The sequence below is a fragment of the Strongyloides ratti genome, assembly GCF_001040885.1.
Source record: "Strongyloides ratti genome assembly S_ratti_ED321, chromosome : X".
In the NCBI taxonomy this organism is placed as follows: Eukaryota; Metazoa; Nematoda; class Chromadorea; order Rhabditida; family Strongyloididae; genus Strongyloides; species Strongyloides ratti.
The window spans coordinates 3,636,005-3,658,486 of record NC_037309.1 but is presented as its reverse complement, the minus strand read 5'-3'; the positions used below and the strand labels follow the sequence as shown (position 1 = coordinate 3,658,486).

The 22,482-nt window shown below is 19.6% G+C and overlaps 8 protein-coding genes across 8 annotated transcripts; 5 read left to right on the top strand and 3 right to left on the bottom strand.

The window, feature by feature from the left end:
• Positions 1-1,005: 1,005 nt before the first annotated feature.
• Positions 1,006-1,407, top strand: SRAE_X000078000 (Hypothetical protein; the record flags this gene model as incomplete). The annotated part of the gene is made up of 1 exon (XM_024645166.1): positions 1,006-1,407. One exon carries the CDS (start codon positions 1,006-1,008, stop codon positions 1,405-1,407), a length of 402 nt encoding a protein of 133 aa, XP_024510651.1.
• Positions 1,408-1,753: 346 nt separating this feature from the next.
• SRAE_X000077900 (Hypothetical protein) lies at positions 1,754-2,104 on the bottom strand (the record flags this gene model as incomplete). The annotated part of the gene is made up of 1 exon (XM_024645165.1): positions 1,754-2,104. One exon carries the CDS (start codon positions 2,102-2,104, stop codon positions 1,754-1,756), a length of 351 nt encoding a protein of 116 aa, XP_024510650.1.
• A 1,028-nt stretch (positions 2,105-3,132) lies between these two features.
• Positions 3,133-8,846, top strand: SRAE_X000077800 (Na+ channel, amiloride-sensitive family-containing protein; the record flags this gene model as incomplete). The annotated part of the gene is made up of 6 exons (XM_024645164.1): positions 3,133-3,303; positions 3,350-4,138; positions 4,187-4,498; positions 4,540-4,649; positions 7,417-7,960; positions 8,004-8,846. 6 exons carry the CDS (start codon positions 3,133-3,135, stop codon positions 8,844-8,846), a joined length of 2,769 nt encoding a protein of 922 aa, XP_024510649.1.
• Positions 8,847-9,229: 383 nt separating this feature from the next.
• On the top strand, positions 9,230-11,000 carry SRAE_X000077700 (Na+ channel, amiloride-sensitive family-containing protein; the record flags this gene model as incomplete). The annotated part of the gene is made up of 5 exons (XM_024645162.1): positions 9,230-9,412; positions 9,487-10,275; positions 10,325-10,636; positions 10,700-10,907; positions 10,972-11,000. 5 exons carry the CDS (start codon positions 9,230-9,232, stop codon positions 10,998-11,000), a joined length of 1,521 nt encoding a protein of 506 aa, XP_024510648.1.
• Positions 11,001-11,655: 655 nt separating this feature from the next.
• SRAE_X000077600 (Hypothetical protein) lies at positions 11,656-11,933 on the top strand (the record flags this gene model as incomplete). Its single annotated transcript, XM_024645161.1, has 2 exons — positions 11,656-11,832; positions 11,895-11,933. 2 exons carry the CDS (start codon positions 11,656-11,658, stop codon positions 11,931-11,933), a joined length of 216 nt encoding a protein of 71 aa, XP_024510647.1.
• A 410-nt stretch (positions 11,934-12,343) lies between these two features.
• SRAE_X000077500 (Bb in a boxcar) lies at positions 12,344-13,818 on the bottom strand (the record flags this gene model as incomplete). The annotated part of the gene is made up of 4 exons (XM_024645160.1): positions 12,344-12,508; positions 12,561-13,346; positions 13,397-13,526; positions 13,592-13,818. The coding sequence occupies 4 exons, from the start codon at positions 13,816-13,818 to the stop codon at positions 12,344-12,346; spliced, it is 1,308 nt and encodes a 435-aa protein (XP_024510646.1).
• A 4,542-nt stretch (positions 13,819-18,360) lies between these two features.
• On the top strand, positions 18,361-19,948 carry SRAE_X000077400 (GPCR, rhodopsin-like, 7TM domain-containing protein; the record flags this gene model as incomplete). Its single annotated transcript, XM_024645159.1, has 6 exons — positions 18,361-18,452; positions 18,538-18,867; positions 18,938-19,121; positions 19,367-19,495; positions 19,553-19,714; positions 19,772-19,948. The coding sequence occupies 6 exons, from the start codon at positions 18,361-18,363 to the stop codon at positions 19,946-19,948; spliced, it is 1,074 nt and encodes a 357-aa protein (XP_024510645.1).
• An 884-nt stretch (positions 19,949-20,832) lies between these two features.
• On the bottom strand, positions 20,833-22,431 carry SRAE_X000077300 (AP-50; the record flags this gene model as incomplete). Its single annotated transcript, XM_024645158.1, has 4 exons — positions 20,833-20,967; positions 21,020-21,769; positions 22,009-22,094; positions 22,152-22,431. The coding sequence occupies 4 exons, from the start codon at positions 22,429-22,431 to the stop codon at positions 20,833-20,835; spliced, it is 1,251 nt and encodes a 416-aa protein (XP_024510644.1).
• Between the last annotated feature and the right edge of the window lie 51 nt (positions 22,432-22,482).

Sequence of the window (22,482 nt, the reverse complement as noted above, 5' to 3'; positions counted from 1 at the left end):
TTGGTTAAATATCACAAGAAAAAAAATTTTTTTTTTAAATAGACAAGTTCCATAGTCTTCTTAAAAAATTATGAGATCAAGAAAAAGGTATAAAAAAAAAATATATATATATATATTATAAGTATAAAATACTTTGAGATACAAATTTTATTGTTTGCTACTTTTATAAATAAATATTATTATAATAATATTTTTATTATTTGTATTTTAATCAATTTATATTATCAATTTTTTTTATATTTTTTGATATACAATTTTAACGATAATACAATTGTAATATTAATATTATATAAAAGTTTTATTGATATAAAATGATTATTAAAAAGCGCTTTTATTACATTTTTCAAGATCAATAGTAATAGTTGTTCAAATATTATACTTATTATTTTAAAATTACTTGTCAGAGTTTCATTGTGACTAAGTAACTTTAAAACATTTTATTCTTTTTTTATAACTATAGTGCTAATATATAATATTACAAAGTAATATTTTAAAGATATTTTAAATAAAAAATGATTAAATATTTTTTTATCATAAATTAAAATTAAATATTTATAAATATAAGTTATACTTTTATTTATATCTTAAAATTTTTACCAAACTTTCATATGTCTAGTGAAAATGAGTAATATAACTGTAATATTTAAATAAATGTTGCAAGATATTTTAAAATATTTATAATTTGATATTTTATACATGTATTTTTAAAATATACATAACTTTTTGAAATCTTTTTATTTTATCATGAGAGATAATTATAATGAAATATATATATTTAAAATATTAACCTGTCTACTATATCTTATTTATTTACATATCATTAATTTTTACAAAGTAAAACTATAAATAAATTTAAAGAATTTTGAGATTTATTTTAAGTGTATTATAATTATGTATATGAATGAAAAAAGTTTCACGTGAATTATATTAAATTGGTTAAAATTTAAAAATTATTTAATTATTTTATATTTAGTTTAAACGTCCAAAAAATAATTTGAAAAAAAAATGGATTTTTTAAAAAATGCTCTTATTGATACGGGGAGTAAAATTGCAAAAAAAGAGGCTGCAACAATTTTACAAAATATGAAACAACATTTTGAGCAAAAAGATTGGAAAGCATTATTACAAGATCTTTATCAATGTTGGGAGATAAGAGATGTTATAATGGGTCTGGCAGGAATTGAATCACATTTAAAAAAAGAAGAACCAGAAGATGTTGTCAAGAAAGTATCATCAAATATGGACCCTGTAGATTTAGGAAAAACATTATTAAATTCATTTAAACTTCTTAAAAGTACATCAGTCAATGACAAGGAAGAAGCAAAAGGAAGTTTATTAGACAATTTTACTTTATCTGAACTTGGTGAACAACTTAAAAATATTAATGGAATTCTTAATAAAAAATAAAAAGTCATTTATTTTTGTATTATTATTTTGGATATTAAAAAGTTTTTAAATAAAAATGAACAATATTCAGACATTTATTAAAATTTAACAATTATACTGTAATGAGTTTAGTTCATGCTATCATTTTAAAATAATAAACAGTTTTTTTATAATATAAAATTTCAGTTTATTTTTTAATAAAACTATTTTATACTATAAAAAAATCTTAACAATATACATTTACTTTAATAAAAAATGTTGCATTCATTTTTTAAACATTCATGATGATTAATAGTTTTATAAAAATACTATTATAATAATAATAAAACTTTTTCTATTTTTGTTATAAAGAAAAATAAAATGATTATTATTCTTTTGATAAAACACTACAAATATTAATTTTTCTATTATTTATAATGTATGGATGTTTGTTATATATTAAATTCAAGTAACGATTCTTAATTTTTTTTCCTGATTCTTGTAATTTTAATGGAGTTTGAACAAATTCATACACAGAATATCTATATGGTCTTTTTTTATTATTTGAAAAAAATTTTGAAAATAATGGATGTTTAAATTGTGGAAATACACTATATGGATATTGATATTGTTTTGAAGAAATGAAAACTTTTTTATTGTCATTTTTTTTTATTCTATCATCCATCATAGATAATTGCGATAATCCAAATTGTTCTGAGGTTGAAAGAAATAAATACATAAAAATCAAAAAGATTTTCATTTTTTTATTCTGAAATTAGTAATTAAAATTTAATTTTATAGGAAAATAATAATGGTAAAATATATATATATAAAAAGTGAACTTTTTTTCTATTAAATATTTTAAATTTTATTTTTTAAATCTTTAATATTTTTTTTAAATAAAATTAAGTCACTACATTTAATTTAAATAATATTAATTTTTTTATAATTTATTATATACTCATTACAATATTATTCATAAATATAATCTACTTATTTAAGAATAAATCAAACTAATTTAAATATTAATACAAAATGAAAACGTCATAAATTTTTTAAAATATTTAATAAAAGTTATAAATTTAAGAATATTTTTTTAATTATTTGAAACTTAATACTTTTTTAATCTCTATATATGTATGTGTGGAAAAATTAATATTTTAAATTATACTTAGTACTTATTAATAATTTTGAACATACTTTAAAATTACTTTTAAAATTTTTTTTCAATATTTTTTAAAAAGAATTATTTTATAAATTCCTGTGACTATATCAAATCTTATTAATTTTCACATTAATAAAATAAAATATAAAAATAATAAGAATAAATTAAGTCTACAATTATTAAAAGAGAATATAATGTTGAAAGTATAAGATTTTAAAAAAAAACTTTATTTGTATTTCGAATAATTTATATTTTGTTATTAATAAAGATAAAAATGATAAGAAAAAAAAACAATCTTTTATTTAATAAATTTTAAAGAATACATTAAGGTATATCAAACATTAATATTCTTTTATATAAAATAAACACATTTCTTTTTATTTATATTTATTTGTTAATCTTAAAATGTAGGCAATTTGATAAATTATAGGAAATGTATACTTAGAACAAATAAAAATTGATATTATTTCAAGTTATAATTAATTACAAATAAGTAAAAGATAATTATTTTATGCTTAAATATAGGGAATATATAATAAATTTTAATTATACATTTTTCTCCGTATATTTCATAAATATTCTTCTAAATTATTTTCAACAAAATGCCTGAAATTGAATATTATGAATGTACTACATGCAATAATAAAAATATAAAAATAAATCAAAAAGTTTCAAAAAAACAATTCAATGACAATGAAGATTCCATTTGTAGGTGTTTTTTTGAATCTGATAAATACGCTCCATGGATGTTTGAAATACATGGCCTTAGTCAGGTTTATTTTTAATTTTTATTATTAAATTTAAGATATATTTTTTAAGGCTTTATTAAGTAAAACACTAAGAAGAAGAGCAATTTTTTGGATAATTTTGTTTGGATGTGCCTCTCTTTGTATAGCTATGACAACACTTGTAATTTTAGAATATTTGAATATGCAAACAGCAACATCAACAACTATTAAAATTGTTCCTTCACTTGAATTACCAGGAATTACTATATGCCCAAAAGTGGCTGATGCTCTTAACTTTACTGGAATTTATGATAATTTAAAAATTAATTTTCCAAATATAACTATACAAGAGAGTAAAGATTTAATATTATATTTTTTAGCAGGGCATGGATTTGAAAATATGGATGATATAACAACATTTAATCGTAGTTATCTTGAATATATTGGTGATAAATATACCTATTGGTCACGCAATTACTCAACAGAATTATTTTTTTATCATATTCAAGATTTATATGGTTTAAAGTGTAAAGATTTTTTAATAAAATGTGATTTTAATGGTGTAGATATGGATTGTTGTAATGAAATATTTAGATCAATGGTAGTTATGAGAAGAGGATTATGTTTTCAATCAAAACCTGGATTAAAACAAAAAGAGGTTGATGATTTAGGAAAGTTAACAGTACGAATTAATTCACCTCCTTCAGTAACTAATACTAATTATAGTTATCAGAAGCAAATAATTGTTTTGGTAAATGATAATTTTAATTATGTTGCATCAGCACAAAGATTTTATATTAATCCTAATACTTTTAACAGATTATATATTTCTGCTAGAAAAATTGAACTTTTAAATCATAAAAATGATTGCTCTAATAAAGTAAACATATTAATAAATAACTAAATATTAATATATTTTTAATTTAAGATTGTAGGTGTTGATGCTGGATGTTTAGTAAAAGAATGGCTTCAAAAAAATATTTTTGGGTTACAAAATTGTACCTTAACATATTTAAAACATATTCCTGGAACAGAAGGATTACCCATATGTAATGTATCAACAATTGTAAATTTTTATTTTTTAACAATTCAATATATTAGATCAGGTAGTACAAATATAACAAAATGTTTACCAGGATGTCATAGATGGGAATATACAACATCTTTACAACAAGGAAATTCACTCAAAGATTTTGAAGGATATAATTTTTCAATTGATTTTACATATAATTCTTTACAGGTAAAATATTATTATTTTATTTTTTTTTATTATTTTTATAGTATCAAGAGATAACAGAAGTTTATACAACAACTATTCCTGGTTTTATGTCACAAATTGGTGGTCAATTTGGATTTTGTTTAGGTTTTTCTATTCTAACAATTTTACAAATGTATCTATATTCTCAAGAACATATTTTTTCTTTATTTTTTGGTAAATCAATTACCGAAAAAGTAAAAAAAATTGTTAGAAAATTTTTCGTTTTTACCAAACACAATTAAAAATATATAAAAGTTTAAACTCTAAAATTTTGAAATAAAATAATAAATAAACATTTTTCCATTTTTTTTTTCTTTTAAAATATTAACATAATTAACACTGATAAAAAAAATAACTATCTTTTTTCATATAAATTTATATTTGAAATATAAAACAAAAATAACTATAGAAACAAGAAAAAAGTGGAAATAAAATATTTCTTTTGTCCTTTTTAGTAATAATTTTCTCTGCTTGGCTATTAGTATTTTTGTGTTTAATGTATTTTTTTTTTTGCGTTTGTATAGCTATTTTAAATATATTAATAATATACAGTTAAGATAATCACAATTAATCATGCAACAGATAAAACAGAATAAGAAATATAACACATACTAATCAAGATAATATCATTAGATTACAAATAATATAAAAATATAATATAGTTAAAAGAATTTATCAAAAAAGTGTTTTAATCTTACTTAATTAAAACATACATTTTAAATTTATGATTTTTGGTTTGCTTAACATATTCAATAATTGACAGTATAATAACAGTAAATAAACTGTATTTTGTATATCTTTTTTTTATACGTCTATCATCTTTAATTGTAATGTGTTCAAAAAACTAAAATATTGGTTTGTTTCATTTGTCATAAGTTTGACTGATAAAAAAAGTTTATAATAAATTATTTCTGTAAAAAAAATAATATTTATAACTTTTTTAAAAAATTTACAAACATAAAAAAATAATAGAAAAAAAAATTAAATATAGATCCAGTAAAAATTTTATTAAAATTTAAATACTGAATACCCCTATAAAACACAAACAATTAAAATTAAATAAAAATTAAGTTAGAGAGTATTCCAAAACACACAAAATTAAAAAATGAAATATTTCTTTAAATTCCCTCTTTAAATACTACTCAAGGATTCATAACCTTTGGACTGTATATTTCTCAACGCGCGAAGCCCTTTTCTTTACTATCCTTTTAAATCATTATAGTATACAAAAAAATTATTTGAAACTTTTAACTATTTATTTATTTTATTATTATTGTCTCAAATTATTGGTTATATATTTTTGAATCACTCAGATAATGTGTTATCAAGTCTTTTCTGACACTTATTGAAAAACGTAAGTTAATAGCTTTATTGTCAAACAAGTTGTTAATATTTTCTTAATAATACTTAATTTCCGAGAATTCACGTTACAATCCCACTTTCAAAAATGAATTTTTTCCAAAACAAATATTAAAATGTTTTAAATTATTATTTATCATTTTTCTTCAATTTTATGGCTTCAAAATGATTTTTGTAACAAGCGGATTTCAAAAGGAGATAAAAAAGATGTTAACGTATATCATATATAAATTTTATAAAAAAAAAACATTCTATGAATCTTTGTATAAAACTTCAAAGTTATCATAAAAACTGTAAAAATTGAATAAATTTGTATGTACATAAAATGCAAAAAATTTATTTCATAAATATCATTAAAATAACCTTACTAATATAAATGCTTTTTTAATATAAAAATTCATCTTAAAAATTTTTTAGAAAAAAATACTATAAAAACTATTGTAAACTTGTTTTAGCTCATTTTGAAGCTATAAATATAATTGAAAATGATGAATAATACTATATTGTATCAAAAAAAATTTTTATTTTGAAAATCGGATTTTGATATAAATTCTTAGAAATGAATTACTTTTAGGGAATATGTTAATAACGTTTTTGAAAATAAAGCTATTAATATTTTGTTTCAATAAAAAATTAGAAAAAGACATTGAAGTTTAAAATATTGAAGATTCAAACATATAATATTAATTTTATACAACGACAATAATAAAAAAATAATTTATTTTTCAATTACATGAATATTTCTGGAATTGGTGTTGAAATAATTTTCAATTCTCTTTGTGTATGACTCATTTTTGAACTTTTTGTTAATTAGTGCAAATTTGTTTAAACTTTTTTGTCATTTTTATGTTTATTACAATAATCGTAAAAGATCAATAATGGATATTTTCTTATTTCTATGTGTACTTTTAATTAAATTATTTTTTTATATTATATTTAATAATATAACAATATAAAGATATAATTTATATAGGCATTTAAAAAAATTTATTTTATATAAAAGATTTAAAAAAATTTATTTTATATAAAAGATTTAAAAAAAAAAGTCCCCAATTATCATTTTTAGATTTAAATAAAATTACAAAATGAAAATTTTTCTATTTATAAATTTATTAAAAATTTATTTTATTATTATAATAAAGTATAAAGGTACTATTTTAAATAAAAATTAAATTGGCCTTTTTTTATTACAACAATAATTAATTAAAAGTAAACAATTTTAAATATAATATGTACTTTTATGTTTTAAAAAAGTTTAATAATAATAATTAGAAGGTAACTATTAAATTACCTTATATTTGAAGAAATATAGTATAAATTTCTTTTAGATAGAAAAATTTATCATTCATAAGAATAATAATATATTTTAATTTTGTAAATGAACTCAAAGGACAATTGTGTGGATGATAATAATTTTATATTAAAAACAAAACATACTAATTTTTATGCTATAAATAGATTTCGAAAATACGATTATTCTTTTAGTAAAGGGTAAATTTATTAATGATTATTATTTATTATAATATTTTTTTTATCTTTAGTAATGTTAGTTTAAAATGTGATGGACCAAGACCACATACAAAATGTAGTCATTGTTCAAATTTATGGAAAAGTGAACTTCATGGTTTGGGTTTTCTTATTTCATTAAAACCTGGTATAGGAAGATACATATGGTTTATAATTTTATTAATTGGTATCTCAGCTGCAATTTATTTAACTTCATTAGTTGTTGAAGAATATTTTTCTAAAAAAACAACAACACTTGTTAAAATTCAACGAAACAATAAATTATTATATCCTTATATAACTTTATGCCCAAAAAATGCAGATACATTTAATGTCACAGCTATTCGTAAAGATATTTGGTCTTTTAAACCAGCTTTACCAAAAAAAACTGTTGATAATTTAATTATGTATGCTTTAGCTGGAGGTGGCATTGATAATTATGGACCATTAATAAGTAATTTTAATTCTGGTGATATGATTGAATTGGAAGGATTAATGAATTCATGGATTAAACAAAAAGGTTCAATTAGTAATGTATATAAATTTATTCTTGAAGATATGAATTTCAATTGCACAGAGGTAATTTTATATTAAAAAAATTTTTATAGTAATTTTTATTAAGTTTTTTAAAAATTGTTATTATGGTGGAAATGATATAGATTGTTGTTCAATTTTTAAATCAACATTTGTATTATTACGTGGAAAATGTTTTACTTTAAATAATTTTTATCAACGAGATCCTGATGAAATAGGTAAAATTGGTTTAGTTATTAAATCATTACCAAGTGCATTTATTAGTAATCAAACATATCAATTACAATTAGTTGTTTATAATTCAAATCCAGGTTCAGATATAAGATTATTTCCTAGATTTTATCTTAATGTTCTTGATTGGAATCGTTTTAGATTTACACAACAACAATATGATTTATTAGCTGGTGATTCACAATGTAATAATGATCCTAATTATAAAGGAAGAGGTAGTTGTTTTATTACTCAATGGTTAAATGAAAAAATTATAAATAAATATAAATGTACATTTTGGTATATGAGTTATCGTTCACCTAATATGACAATATGCCATCCAAGTATAATTATAAAAAATTATAATGATATTATGCCACTTGATATTCAAAGTATACCATGTTTACAATCATGTAAACGTCATGAAACTACTGTTGAACTTATTAGTAGACCATATAATTTTAAACTTGCTGGATTTGGTAAAGATACTCTTCCACTTTTTCGTATAGAAATGAGTCATACACTTTTACAAACAGAATTATATAAAGAAATTATAACAACAACCGTTCCTGGGTTTATTTCACAAATTGGTGGTCATTCTGGATTATTTTTAGGTTTTACAATAATAACAATATTACAATTTTTAATTGTAATTCTAAAAACCATTAAAAATATGTATGAAAAATTAAAGAATGATGATTTAAGATTCATATTATGGTAAATTGTTTATCAATATTTTTTTTTATTTTCAATATTATAAAAACATTTTTATAAAAATGTAAATAATATATTTGAAATGATAACATTTTATATTAATATGATATTATGCCATAAATGTTTGTAATTCGTAAATTGATACATAAATATAAATGAAAATTTTAAATAATATATCTTGTTTCCATATTACACTTAAACAAATATTAATTGTTTTCTTTTTAATATTAAGTTTTAAGTTGTCAATATTGTTATCTTTTTTAAATCTTTTTATTATAAATTATTTTAAAAATCTAGTTATTTATTATAATAATTAATCTATTAAAAAAAAATTATTTTTTACTATATAATTCTATTTGAATTTATATATTTTTAATAATTTTGAAAATAATGCCATCTTTATTATATATTCAAAGTCCCGGAAGGGATATATATAATTATTCAAGAGAAAGAGAAACACAAGAAAGAAGAATACATTTGCCTAATAATACTTTTAATGATGATGTTTATGTTTGTCACAGTAAGGCTGAAAGTTATCCTCCATGGATAAGTGAGATTCATGGATTAGGACAAGTATGTTTATTTATTTATATATATATATATATATATTCATTATAATAATTTTAAATTTCAATTATTTTTTAAAGGCATTACTTAGTAAATCAAAAAAAGAACGTATTTTCTGGTGGATTGTACTTTTTATTTGCGGAAGTGTTTGTATAGCAATGACAACAATGGTTGTTGTAGAATATATTAATGGTCCTACAGCTACCTCAACAACTATCAAATTAGTTTCTTCACAACAATTTCCAGCAATAACAATATGTCCTAAAATTCCTGATGTTATAAAATTTGATGGAATATATAACGATATGAAAGTACATTTTCCAAATTTAACAGAAAATGGGTGTAGAGATTTAATACAATATTTTTTGGCTGGTAATGGTTTTGAGAATATGAATGATCTTGTATATTTTAATACAAGTTATTTAAATGAATTAGATAATATGTATAAAATATGGTCTCATGGTTATGATGTTAAAGAATTTTATGATTTAATTCAAGGAAGATATGGAATTGAATGTGAAGATCTTTTTAAAGAATGTGAAATATCTGGAAATAAAATTAATTGTTGTGGTCAAGTTTTTAAACAACAAGTAGTTATGAGAAGAGGATTATGTTATCAAACTATTAAAGGACTAAATCAAACAGAAGCTGACGATGTTGGTAAATTATCAATCAAAATGAAAGCACCCGTTTCATCCAGTAGTACAACATACATCTACCAACCTCAATTAATTTTATATGTTAGTGATAATTTTGATTATGCAATGGATTTTCCAAGATATTATATTTATCCAAATGAATGGAATAGAATGTTTTTAACATCAAGAAGAATTGAATTATTAGAACATCCTGGTGATTGTACTTATCAAGTAAGATAAAAATTAATATAATTAAAAAAATTTTATATTTTTTTTTAAGATTGAAGGAACTGATTCTGTTTGTTTTATAAGTCAATGGCTTAAAAATACTATTATTAATGTATTTAATTGTACATTAACATATCTAAATAACATACCTGGTAGTGAAAATTATTCTATATGTAATCTTTCATTAATTGCTAATAATTATTATGATACTATCCAATTGGTTAAAGCAGGGAGTATAAATTCATCATTATGTATTCCAGGTTGCCATCGATGGGAATATCATCCAACATTACAACAAACTCCAGCACTTGAAAATTTTACAGATTATGATTTTAATTTGGAAATATCATTTTATAATCTTCAGGTAAATTAATAATTAAAAATAAAAAAAAAAATAATAATTTTTTTTAATTAATATATATTACAGTATGAAAGTGTAAGAGAAATTTACACAACATCAATTCCTGGTTTTATGTCTCAAATAGGAGGTCAATTTGGTTTTTTTTTGGGTCTTTCAATAATAACAATGTTTCAAGTTATTATCTTTATTATAGAAAGTATTATTAAGTTTATTTCTAGTAGTCGATTAACAAAGAATGTCAAATTATTTTTGACAAAAATAACAAGAAAAGAAGGTAATTATTAAATTTTTTTATTAACTTATACACAATTTAAAATATAATTATATGTATTATTTAGATTCGTCAAATGCTGATGTGCCATCCTGATACTTTTATATTATCTTTCTTTTACCATAATACAATATTTATTATAATGGGAATGTAGTGAATGATTAAAAAGAAATAGAAGAATATAAGAAAAGGTTTAATAACTGTAAAAATATTATTTATAATTTTTACTTTTTTTTTTTTTTTTGAGGATATTGTTATGAAAATAAAAATTTTTTTTCCTAAAAAATATATAAATAACTATTTGATATTTTATTCTTGTTCATTATATAACCACAAAAAATTCAAAATTAAGTCATGGTTTAATAATTTAACGAGTTTTACTTTGTCATTTTCACGTTTTTATTTCCATATTTAATATCCAAATTTTGAAGATCTTTATTCTATAAAATATTTTTATTTTAACATATTTTTTATATTACTTTTCGTTTAATTATATTTTTAATATTATAATAGCTTTTTTAAATCCTTCTTATATATTTTTACTATATAATAGAAGATCTTTTTTTATCTAGATGAGATTATTTTAAAAAAATTATATATATATATATACTACTTTAAACAATGTTTATATTAATACCACTCAAATATATAATATTTATTATTTTATATTTTAGACATGAACTCAAAAACCATTTTTGTTCTTTATTTTTTTATTCTTTATTTTTTTCTTACTCAAGACTATGTTGAAACAATGAAAAGAAATAAACTTTCAAATAATTTTAGAAAACATCTTGTAAGTTCAAGTCGTTTTTGGGTTGGTAAAAGAATGGATTCTAATAAAAAAAATACAGTAAAATATTCCAAACAAAATGATATAGCAAAAAATATTATGTTATGGGGAAAAAGAGATTTGGATAATGATATTGATGTTAGTTTAATTTTATTTCTTTTATTTATTTATATATTTTTTAAAATATTCAAATTTTATAGAATGATGTTTCATTTAGATTATTATTTGATCAATATTAGAAGAAAACAATTTAGACTTAATGTTTTTTTATATAAAAAAATATAATGAAAAAAAATAATAATAAAATTTATTAAAAACAATAAATGATAGCTGAATAGTTTTCTTTTTTTTCCAAAACGCAATAAGACAAGATATTCTAATTCTATTGGCATACAAATTTTGATTTTTTTTAACTTCTTAATATGATAATATTATCAAATATGGTAAAAAAAAAGAATATATATATATATTTTTTTTACATTAAAATAAATTGATACTTTATAATCTAATTTTGAAAAAAAATTAATGCTTAAAATTTAATAAAGTTTTTTTTATTATTTAAATTATCATCAATATAATTATGTGCACTTTGTTGAATTTTAACTAATTTGATTTTTAAGTATAATAGAATATGAGGCACAATATTTCATTAACGACTTTGTTTGCCTTTTTCTTCAGAAGTATTTTTTCTTCCCACTTTTAAAAGTGTATTATCCGTGTATTTACCCAATGAAAAACATTGTATATTTAGATATGAACAAAACTGCTTACAAATAGATACACAAAATATTAAAAGATTAGTGTATGCATAAATCTAAAAAAAAAAAAAAATATTATAATTATAAACATAATATTATAAAACTTACAGTGGCATATATTAATATTGTATATTCGTCATAATAATTCCCATAATATTGATTTAATAAAATAGCTAATGGTGCAAGATATATTAAGTCAAATGCTTTTAATTCACTTTTAGACATATGTGCAATAATTAATCTATTTGTTGCTTTAGCACCAATAGCACCAAAACATAAGCAAAGTAATGTTATATGATCAATATATACATTAGTTGTGGATCCTGTATATATAAAATAAAATGGTACACATACAAGTAATAATGGAATTACAGGAAATAATATTGAAGTACCAGCAATTGTACTACCATTTTTTCCATTACCTTCATTAAAAACACTGTTCATATAATTTAAAAATTGCATTGTACAACCACTAAGTGAAAAAAATAAAACAATATATTTAATTTCAATTTCAAAAAAATGTATATTCCATATTTCTGGTCCAAAAATACCAGAAATTAAAAGTATTATAATTACAGACCATTGAGCTTCTGTTACATCAAATTTATTAAATTTCATAACACCTGTACAATAAGTTGCCCATTGTGCACCATAAAACAGGATAACAGAAATAACATTAACTATAAAACAAAGAGATGGAAAATTTCCAATTTGCATTGCATAACAAATATTTAATGTTATAAATACTTGTGTCATTGAATCACATCCATGATCAAATAATTCACCTAATGGTGATGATGAATTTGTTCTTCTTGCTTGTTTTCCATCTAATGCATCCCATGTTTGATATGAAAAAACACCTAAAGCAGCTAAAAAATATGCCCAACTTGGTGCCTAATATAAAAAAATTAATAAAACTTTATAAATATATATATTATACTTACAATTTCTGTTACAGTATAGCAATATACTGATAAAATTCCAACTGTTATTAAATTACTTATTAATCCTAATAATGTTATTGTATTAGGAGCTAATGACATTGGCAAAAAATTAACCAACCAATTCCAAAATCTTTAAAAAAATAATTTATAATATTAATTAATTTAAAAAAATAAAAAATAATTATAAAAACATACTTTTGAAATATTAAATGATCAAGTATAGATGAATCAGTAGCATTATACTTATGATTACCTAAACGTTTTAATTCACTTTCATCTAATATACAATCATAATAAAGATATTTTTTCCATAATTTAATAAATGTTTCATCAATTATAGTGGTAAATAAATCCAAAAAATTAAATTTTTTAATAATAGTTTCTTTATTATTTTTTGATAAATTTTTGTCTTTGACTGACATACCAAAATAACTATAATAAAAGATAGAAAGTAACGTTAAGAAAAATCATTAGTAAATGTTTATAAAATGAATACATAAGATAATAAGGTGGCTCATGAATAGAAGATAAATTAAAACATTGTTATTGGTAATAAATTTAAATACATTCATTATAATATCTATCTAACATTTTAAGTGGCCTGATATTTAGGAAAGGTTTACGCGTGATAGTATGATAGAAATATAAATACTATATATTAATGTGTAAGATTTTGTTAAATGATTAAAATTTAATGTTCTATGATACTTAATTATTATATACCTTTACTCGTTATAATTATTATACTTTTAATATACTTCTTATAATAATATAATTTGAAAAACAATTGATCAAAATATTGAAATAATGAAATATATTTCCTGATTAGGCAAAATATATCATTATGTATAAATTAAAAACTAGAAATGTAAAATACTTTTAATTTTTAATATATTTAAAGACTTTTTTTTTAAATTAATATTACATTTCATTTTTAAACTGTCTGATAATTATTGTTACAATTGTATATTACGAATAAATTATATATTTCTTATCATAAAGATGTCAATATAAACTTATCAAAAAACTTTAAAAGATAACATTTATAAATTTAATAAAAATCATCCAATTTTCGATGATGCATTTTGAATAAAATTTAAAGATAGAAATGTCTATTTTTTTTCAAATAGGGAATTGATAAATAATATTAAAGTTATAGTTTTATTATTAACAATAAAAAAAATATATTATTATTGTAAAATAAATAATAAAAAAAATATATAAACTCCTAGAGTATTGAAAATAAAGTTAATATTATTTTTATCTCAAGAAAAAATATTATAAAAACAAGTTAATATTCAGCAATATGTTGATAAAAGATATTTTAAAAAAAATTTTTTTTATTATTTTATATCATTAAAAGGACCAAAAACTTTAAATCTTTTAAATAAAATATATCATTAAAAATATTTTATGAAAAGTGTATAAAAAAAATTGAATTTTAATATTTGATTTTTATTTCAATGCCAATTTTTAATAAGTGTTTTTTTATATTTTTCTTTTGTTTTTATTAAATATTTGCCGATTGAAAATTACATTTTTAAATAAGATAAATGGTTCTAATTTATTGTTAACATTAGATAGATTAATATTTTTTACAGTTGCTAGAAATATACATTTTAAAATGTATCAAAAAATTTGCTTTCAAAATATTTTCTAATTTATATTCATTTCCGAAACCTATTTTTCTAATATATATATATATATAAATATAATTTAGAATTAGTTAAATTATTTTTTTAATAAAAATATAATATGGATATATGGTTTTACTTTCGTTCTTAATAAAATAATATTTTTAAAAATTCTAATTTAAATGAAAAACAATATGAAATATGTTTAATGGTTGATTTAATACAAATAAAAGTATCTTTTAAAACATTTTTACGGATTTCATTTACTTTAAATTAAAAAACATATTTAATAATATTTTTAATTAATTTAATAGTTTTATTATTATAATAAATTTTTTAAATTGTATTATTTGGTTACTTACAATTTTTATAAATTGCTTATTATACTAATTTTTTCTTACTTTAATTTCCCACTAGGATAAAAAAATTGCTTTTTTTTTATAATATTTTTTGAAAGAAAAAAATATTATTTTTCCTGATATTATCTAAATCAAAAAAAAAAAAAGAAAAATGAATTCAAAGGTTTTATTATATTTTTAATGTTTTTTTATTTGAAAATAATAAAAATTTATATCAATAGTTAGATTTCCTTATATGTCTAGAAAAATATTATAAAAGTATCATCTTGTCATATTTTTTACCATTCAACAGTTCATTTTTATGAAAGAATATTTCAACAATTACAAGAATGCCCTTTACATTTCAATTGACTTTAAAATGAATGATTAACTTTGAAGGGTAATGTTTAAACTAAAAATTTTTTTTTTTAAAAAATATTTCATTAAACTTCAAAGAAAAAATTATTTTTATATCTTAATGTAAGGTGAATTTTTAAGTAATAATGTTACATTAACTATTTACTTTATGTTAATAAATTTTTCAATTTGTTGTTAATAAAAATTTTTATTACAAATACTATTACTGATTTAACAACTGGAAGCTTTTATTTAATTATCAAATTATCACCTAATTTTTTTATTAACAATCATTATCAATCTCACAATTTAGTAGTGAGTAGGTGTAATTTTTAACATAACTTCCTTTTTATAATTTAAAAGCATTTATCTTTTTTTATAATATTTAAAAAAAAAGAAAAACTTTTTTTTTTCCTACAAAAATTAAATATAATATTTATTATTTTTTTTATTATAATGATTATAAAACAAAAAAAATGTATAGTATTAATTTTTATTTAAATTTTCTCTAATTTTTAAGTTACGTAGATTAAAAAGTAAAATAAATTTAAGTAATAACATTATATATATATATGTCGTTTTCATGTATTCCCATAAATTCTACATTATACTTCAATTATCTTAACAATTTTCATATATCCAAAGATATATATTTATCATTTTAAATGTACTTTTTGTTTCATTACTTAAAATATGTTTTGTCCCTAATATTATTGAAAGAAAATAAATATTCTTATTTATTTTGGTCATTCTTATTTTTTTTTAATAATTGATTCTCTAGTGTATATGAATTTATAAAAATATTTATGATACCTCCATAAGTTGATTATTTATGAACCTTGAAGTAGATTTATAAAAAAGTAATAAAAATAACATATAATATTACATTCAATAATGGTTTATATTTCTCTTGAGCATCTATTATTCTATTATTCTCAATATGTCTTTCTTGTACTATTATTTAATAAGGAAAATAATAAATAAATTACCACTTAATGCAGGTAAAGATGGAACAAAATAAATGGTTGTTAAATATGTAAAACCTACAAATTAAAGCATTTGTACCCTCCCAGACAGAAGGAGACATCATCATCATAATAATGCTTTTATCGTTCCATTTCTCATTAATGATAAAAGTTCTCTTAACAACTAATATATTGTCATCATTCTGGAATGCCTTTTGTTAAAATATTTCTTCATTACGTAATTACTTAGAGTTTATTTCTTTCTTCTCTTTTTTGAATTGAAATATGAAGAAAAGTATTAAAAACGTGAATACTAAGATTTACTTACTTCAAGAAATAATGAAGTAATAAAACATCTTATTTTTAAAACATCTTATTTAAAAAAGTATAATATTCATTATTATTCAGAATGGTATATTTATATCCTACTATTATCTTAACTTTTTCAACCAAAAAATTTATCTCTTTTTTTTTACTTTAATTTATATAAAATTCTATGCAACAATTTTATATATAAAAAAAATTGTTTAATATTATTATTTTTACCAACTATTCTAAATAAAATTATTTTTAAAATGTTAATTTTTTTTTTTCGTTAATATATAGAAGACTTCATTATTTACTCTATAATAAAATATTAATTTTACAGTTTTTGTTTTCTTTTAATTAATATAATATTTAATTTGATTATAATATTTGTTAATTCATTACAATTTAAAAATTGTTTTATATTTTAAAAAGTGTAAAAATTTCGATTTATACATTATTTTTTCATTATAATATTTCTTATTATCATAAAAATGTTAAAATAATATATCATTTTTGGGAAATACATTAATAACCACAAGTTTATTTTTTTTTTTTTAAATTATGAAGGTAAAAAATAAGGATATTTTAATATAAAAAAATTTTAATATTCGAAGGATATAATTTTAAAAAAAATATATATATTCTATTGTCGATGAAACTATTTTATATTTTCTTACATTAGGTTGAATAAATCATATGGCTTTAAAGTGACTTATATCAACTTAATAGTAATCATAATGAATCTGGGATAATAAAAAAAATTGTTCCATCTTCTAATAGGATAAAGATATCAACTATTATTAATTGGTTTTTCGAATCTTTAAATTCCATATTATATTATAATTCTTTAAGGGAGTCATTTTTTTTAAATATTTGCTTAGTATGACTAACAAATTTTTGACAGTTGTGATTAAAATATTTCTTTTTTACATTATATAATGCCCTTATCATATATCATAATGACATTGTTTTATATTTTATAAAAATTATTTCAACTATTTGAAATAAACCTTTCAAGATAGTATCGAGATTCAGAGTTAACTTTCTTCATTTAACTATATATTTCCCATTTAAAAAGTGGATGCCTTACATTTTATTTTAAAGTTTATTTCTGATGTCTTAACACACCCATTACTAAAAAGTAGAAATCATTACTTTATGGATATACAATTCGAAGGGGTAAAAATTCATTTATATAAGTAATATTCTCATAACCTCTTTAATTTTTTTTTTTTTTTAAAAACGTTATTGCTTTAAAAATTTATTTAGTTATATAAAATTTATAAGTTAATATATTATTTTAAAATATAAAAATTTAGTTTAAAGTTTTAAAACCTACAGTATTTTTTATCCTTATAAAAATGAATGATACATTGGAGGATGAAAATGGGGAGTACAATACATCTCAGATATGTGATGAGATACCTAAAGATTATATGATGGTATTTACATTGTAAGTTTTTTTAAAAAAATTTTTTTTTTTTTAAATTAAAATATATTATGTATAATATTTACTTTTTATCTTTATATATATATAGAATTACAACATGTATATCATTAGCAGGAGTTGGAAGTAATATATTTTTATTATATATACTTTTACGTAAAAGCAATACAATATCTTTCTTGTATTATGTTATTCTCGCAATTCTTGACCTTCTTCTGAATATATTTTATCTTATATCATTTTGTACAAGAAGAGCTTCTCAATATTTTGAATTATCATATACTTATCAATTGGTTACAAGTACCGATCTATTTTTATATGTAATAGGAAAAATTATTCAGATGGCAATACCATATATTTTAATTGCAGCAACTGCAGAACGTTTAGAAAAAGTAACAAGTTATAGAGCAACCGCTAAAACGTAAATATATTTAATAAAATTTAATAATAAAAAAAAAATACTATTAAAATAATTTTTTATTCTATTTTAGAGGATCTAAACGGATGTTAAATGTATTTTTAATTCTATCTATAGTAATCTTAATTAAATTGCCTCAATTTGGTGGATATGTTCTTGTTCATAATGACAAATGCCCCTACTTTCAAAGCATCTATTTGGGACAATCCGATTTAGCCTTTCTAGATTTTTATCATTATCAAGACTTAATAGTTAATGTATGTTTTAATAAAAAATCTATTGAATATTTTAGAATTTTTAATGATACCTCTTTTAGCAGGAAGAGGTTTTTTAATACGGTAGTTGATAATGAATAAGATAGAAACACTTTTTTAATTTACTATAAAGGAAATAATTTATTTATTTATGCTAAATAATTTTATTATATATAGGGTTTCTATTTGATAAACTTAATTAAAATTTATACCAAATGAATATTTTAATAAATATTTAATAATTATAGTTCATTCATGTTTTTGTATCTTTTGTTATTCTACTTATTCTTAATATTGTAATAATTAAAAAATTACGACGAGGTCAACAAGCAGCTAGAAGACATAGTACACTTCTTTATACTACATTACTTGTTCAGGTTTGATTATTATTATAATTTATAATTATATATAAATATATATATATATTTTTTTAGGTAAAAACATCGCAAAACATGGTAATTGATGATAAACGTGAAAGATTACGTTTAAGAAGTGCTGTTAGAACAACATTTGCAATAATTAGCTCATACTTGGCATGTAATGTTCTTAATTTTTTTCTTTATAATTTAGAAAATTTTTATAATGATATTTTGTGGGTAAGAATATATATATATATTTTTTTTTATATTAATTACTCTTTATGTTTATTTAAGGATGAAAATAGAAGTTTTAGTGATTTGTATACTATTCTTTCAGAATTAACAAATGTATTCTTTGTCATTTCATCATCAATACGCCTGTTTATCTATTATAAATATAACGATGATATAAGAAACCAAATATTAGAAATTTTCAATTGCCATAAACCAACAGCTTTAACAACAAATTAAAATGTCAATAATCATTTCTAATGCCGTAAATATAAAATTATTTTTGTTTAAATATTTTGTATATAGTACATATATTAATAAATAAAACATTAAAAAGTTCTTTTTCAAAAATTAAAGTTAATTTATTTCTAACACACTTATGTTCAAAATATAACCCACTTCTTGAAAATTTTTCAAGACATATTATAATTAAAAAATTGCAAAAAATAGTTAAAAAGTATAAAAGAGGCAACTTATTTATTACTTCTTTTTATTTATTCTTTATTTTAATATTTTTCAATAATATTTTTAAAAAAAAATTTACCAACTTTTTTTTAGATAAAAACTTAATGTTCATTTTCCTGAATAAATTTAAATAATTATATTACTTAATTTTTTTTGAAAATTATAATTTATAAAGTTTAATATTATTAAACTTTGTGGCACTCCATTATTTGATTAATTTTTTATATAAAATATTAATTTTATAAACTTAAAAAATAAATTGATTATAATAAAATTTTTTTTTTAATTTTTAAGCAATAAATTTTTTTACAATTTAAAAAAAATACATTAAACGATGATAAAATTATATCATATATAAAATAAAAATTAAAAAAAAAAAAATTAGGTAAATAAAAGCATTGGATTGTTAAAAAAAATAGATCTTTGTAATATAAACATTTTCACATTAAAAAAAAATTTTCTTTGTATCTTTGCTAGTTTAAAATATATTACACAAGCATTTTTTAAAACAATAAAAATTAATTAAAATTATAAAGATAGGTTAGAAAAAAAAAATTATGAAGTGAATGAGATGGCCATAAATTGTTGAAGTTGTTGTAACGTATGAATTCATTAATTACTAAAAGAAAATTGTTATTAAAAATTGGTTTTATCAATATTTAACACCGAGTTTCATATAATCCAGATCTACCAATATATCTAACCCATTTAATTACATCATGATCTGAATAATTCAATTTGGGTTCAAAAACTTTAAGATATCTAACTTTTAATCCAGATGGTGCAAATGGAACCTTAAAAAAACAAAATTATTGAAAATAATAAAATATTTAAATTATAACTAACCTCAAAATTCATTGATATTGGTGGTTTATTCCATTTTTTCTTTTCAGCAGCACCTGTATTAAGAAGATCAATCTCGGCTGATATTTGCGACTCTTTCATCCCTCCCATACGTTTAATTTTCCATACAATTGCATTCTCTCCAGCTTTATATTTTGCCTTTCCTTTCATACAAATTAATTGAACACCACTTGTATTTGGTGGTGTTGGAATGCGCACTTCTATTTTTTGAGCCAGCAATGAAGTTTTAAAATTAGATTTAATAACAACCTTGACTTCCATTTTATTTCTAGAAGATTCTCTGACTAATGGAATAACACGAAATGGAAGTTGAATATCTTTAGTAGTACGATATCTCATTAATTCATATTCACCATCTGGAGGAATGAAACTAATTGCATGTTCTGTATCAAATTTCGTTAATTTAACACATTGATGAAATTGACAATCATCCAATCCAACAGCAGCTTTGGTACTTTTTGAAAGATCATCATTACCTGATTTAGCTTTTCCTTCAATAGTAATTTTATCATTGATACCAAATTTACATTCTGGCATCCCACTGAGGTATGATTTCATAGCAACTTTACCAGCAACATGAGCAGAAAGAACTTGCCCTTGTTGTGACATCAATAAATTGACATATTCAATAACATCTAAGAATAATTCATTTCTACGATATTTGATACCTTCACGTCTCCATCCAATTTGTCCTGTTACTTGTGATGTTATTTGTGCTTGTTCTTCTTTACTCTAAAATAAATAAGATATTTAAATATGTATTGAGGTAATATAATTATATTATGAAAGTATAAAAACTATAGGACAAATACAAACAAGACATATATATATATATGAAATTTAACTTACTACTGATGCCTAAATTATTAAAACAAAATATTTGAGTTTAAAAAGAAAAAAAAAAAGAAAAATTTATGAAAGTATAGAATATTTGTTAATTTAATAGAAAGTATAAATAAATAAAAACTTACCGCTGTACGTATACCTTGTTGTGTAATAAATGTCTTCAAAACACCTGGATCTGTATTTTGTGGATATCCAAAGTCTAATATTTCATCTAATAACTCATATATTAAAACAAAATTATTTTTGACATTTTCTTCATTTAATTTACCAAAATATGATTGCATTGTATCAGCAAATCTATTTAAAAATTCAAAAACCATTGCTGCATTAACATTTTGCCTTGCTACTACACATATCCATACATTTCCTCTTTTAATATGAAAAAATGATGTCCTAGCCATATTAGTTACAGGACTCCTAACTTGTTGACGAGCATGAATTACATTAACACGAAATGCATCAACTGAATTTCGATTGACATCATCTCTATATATTCTTGAAATTAGGACTTCACCTTTATGATTATAAACAAATAAACCTCCAAGCATTATAAAATTATTATATTATTATCATACCTAAAATAAATAAATATTTAAAAA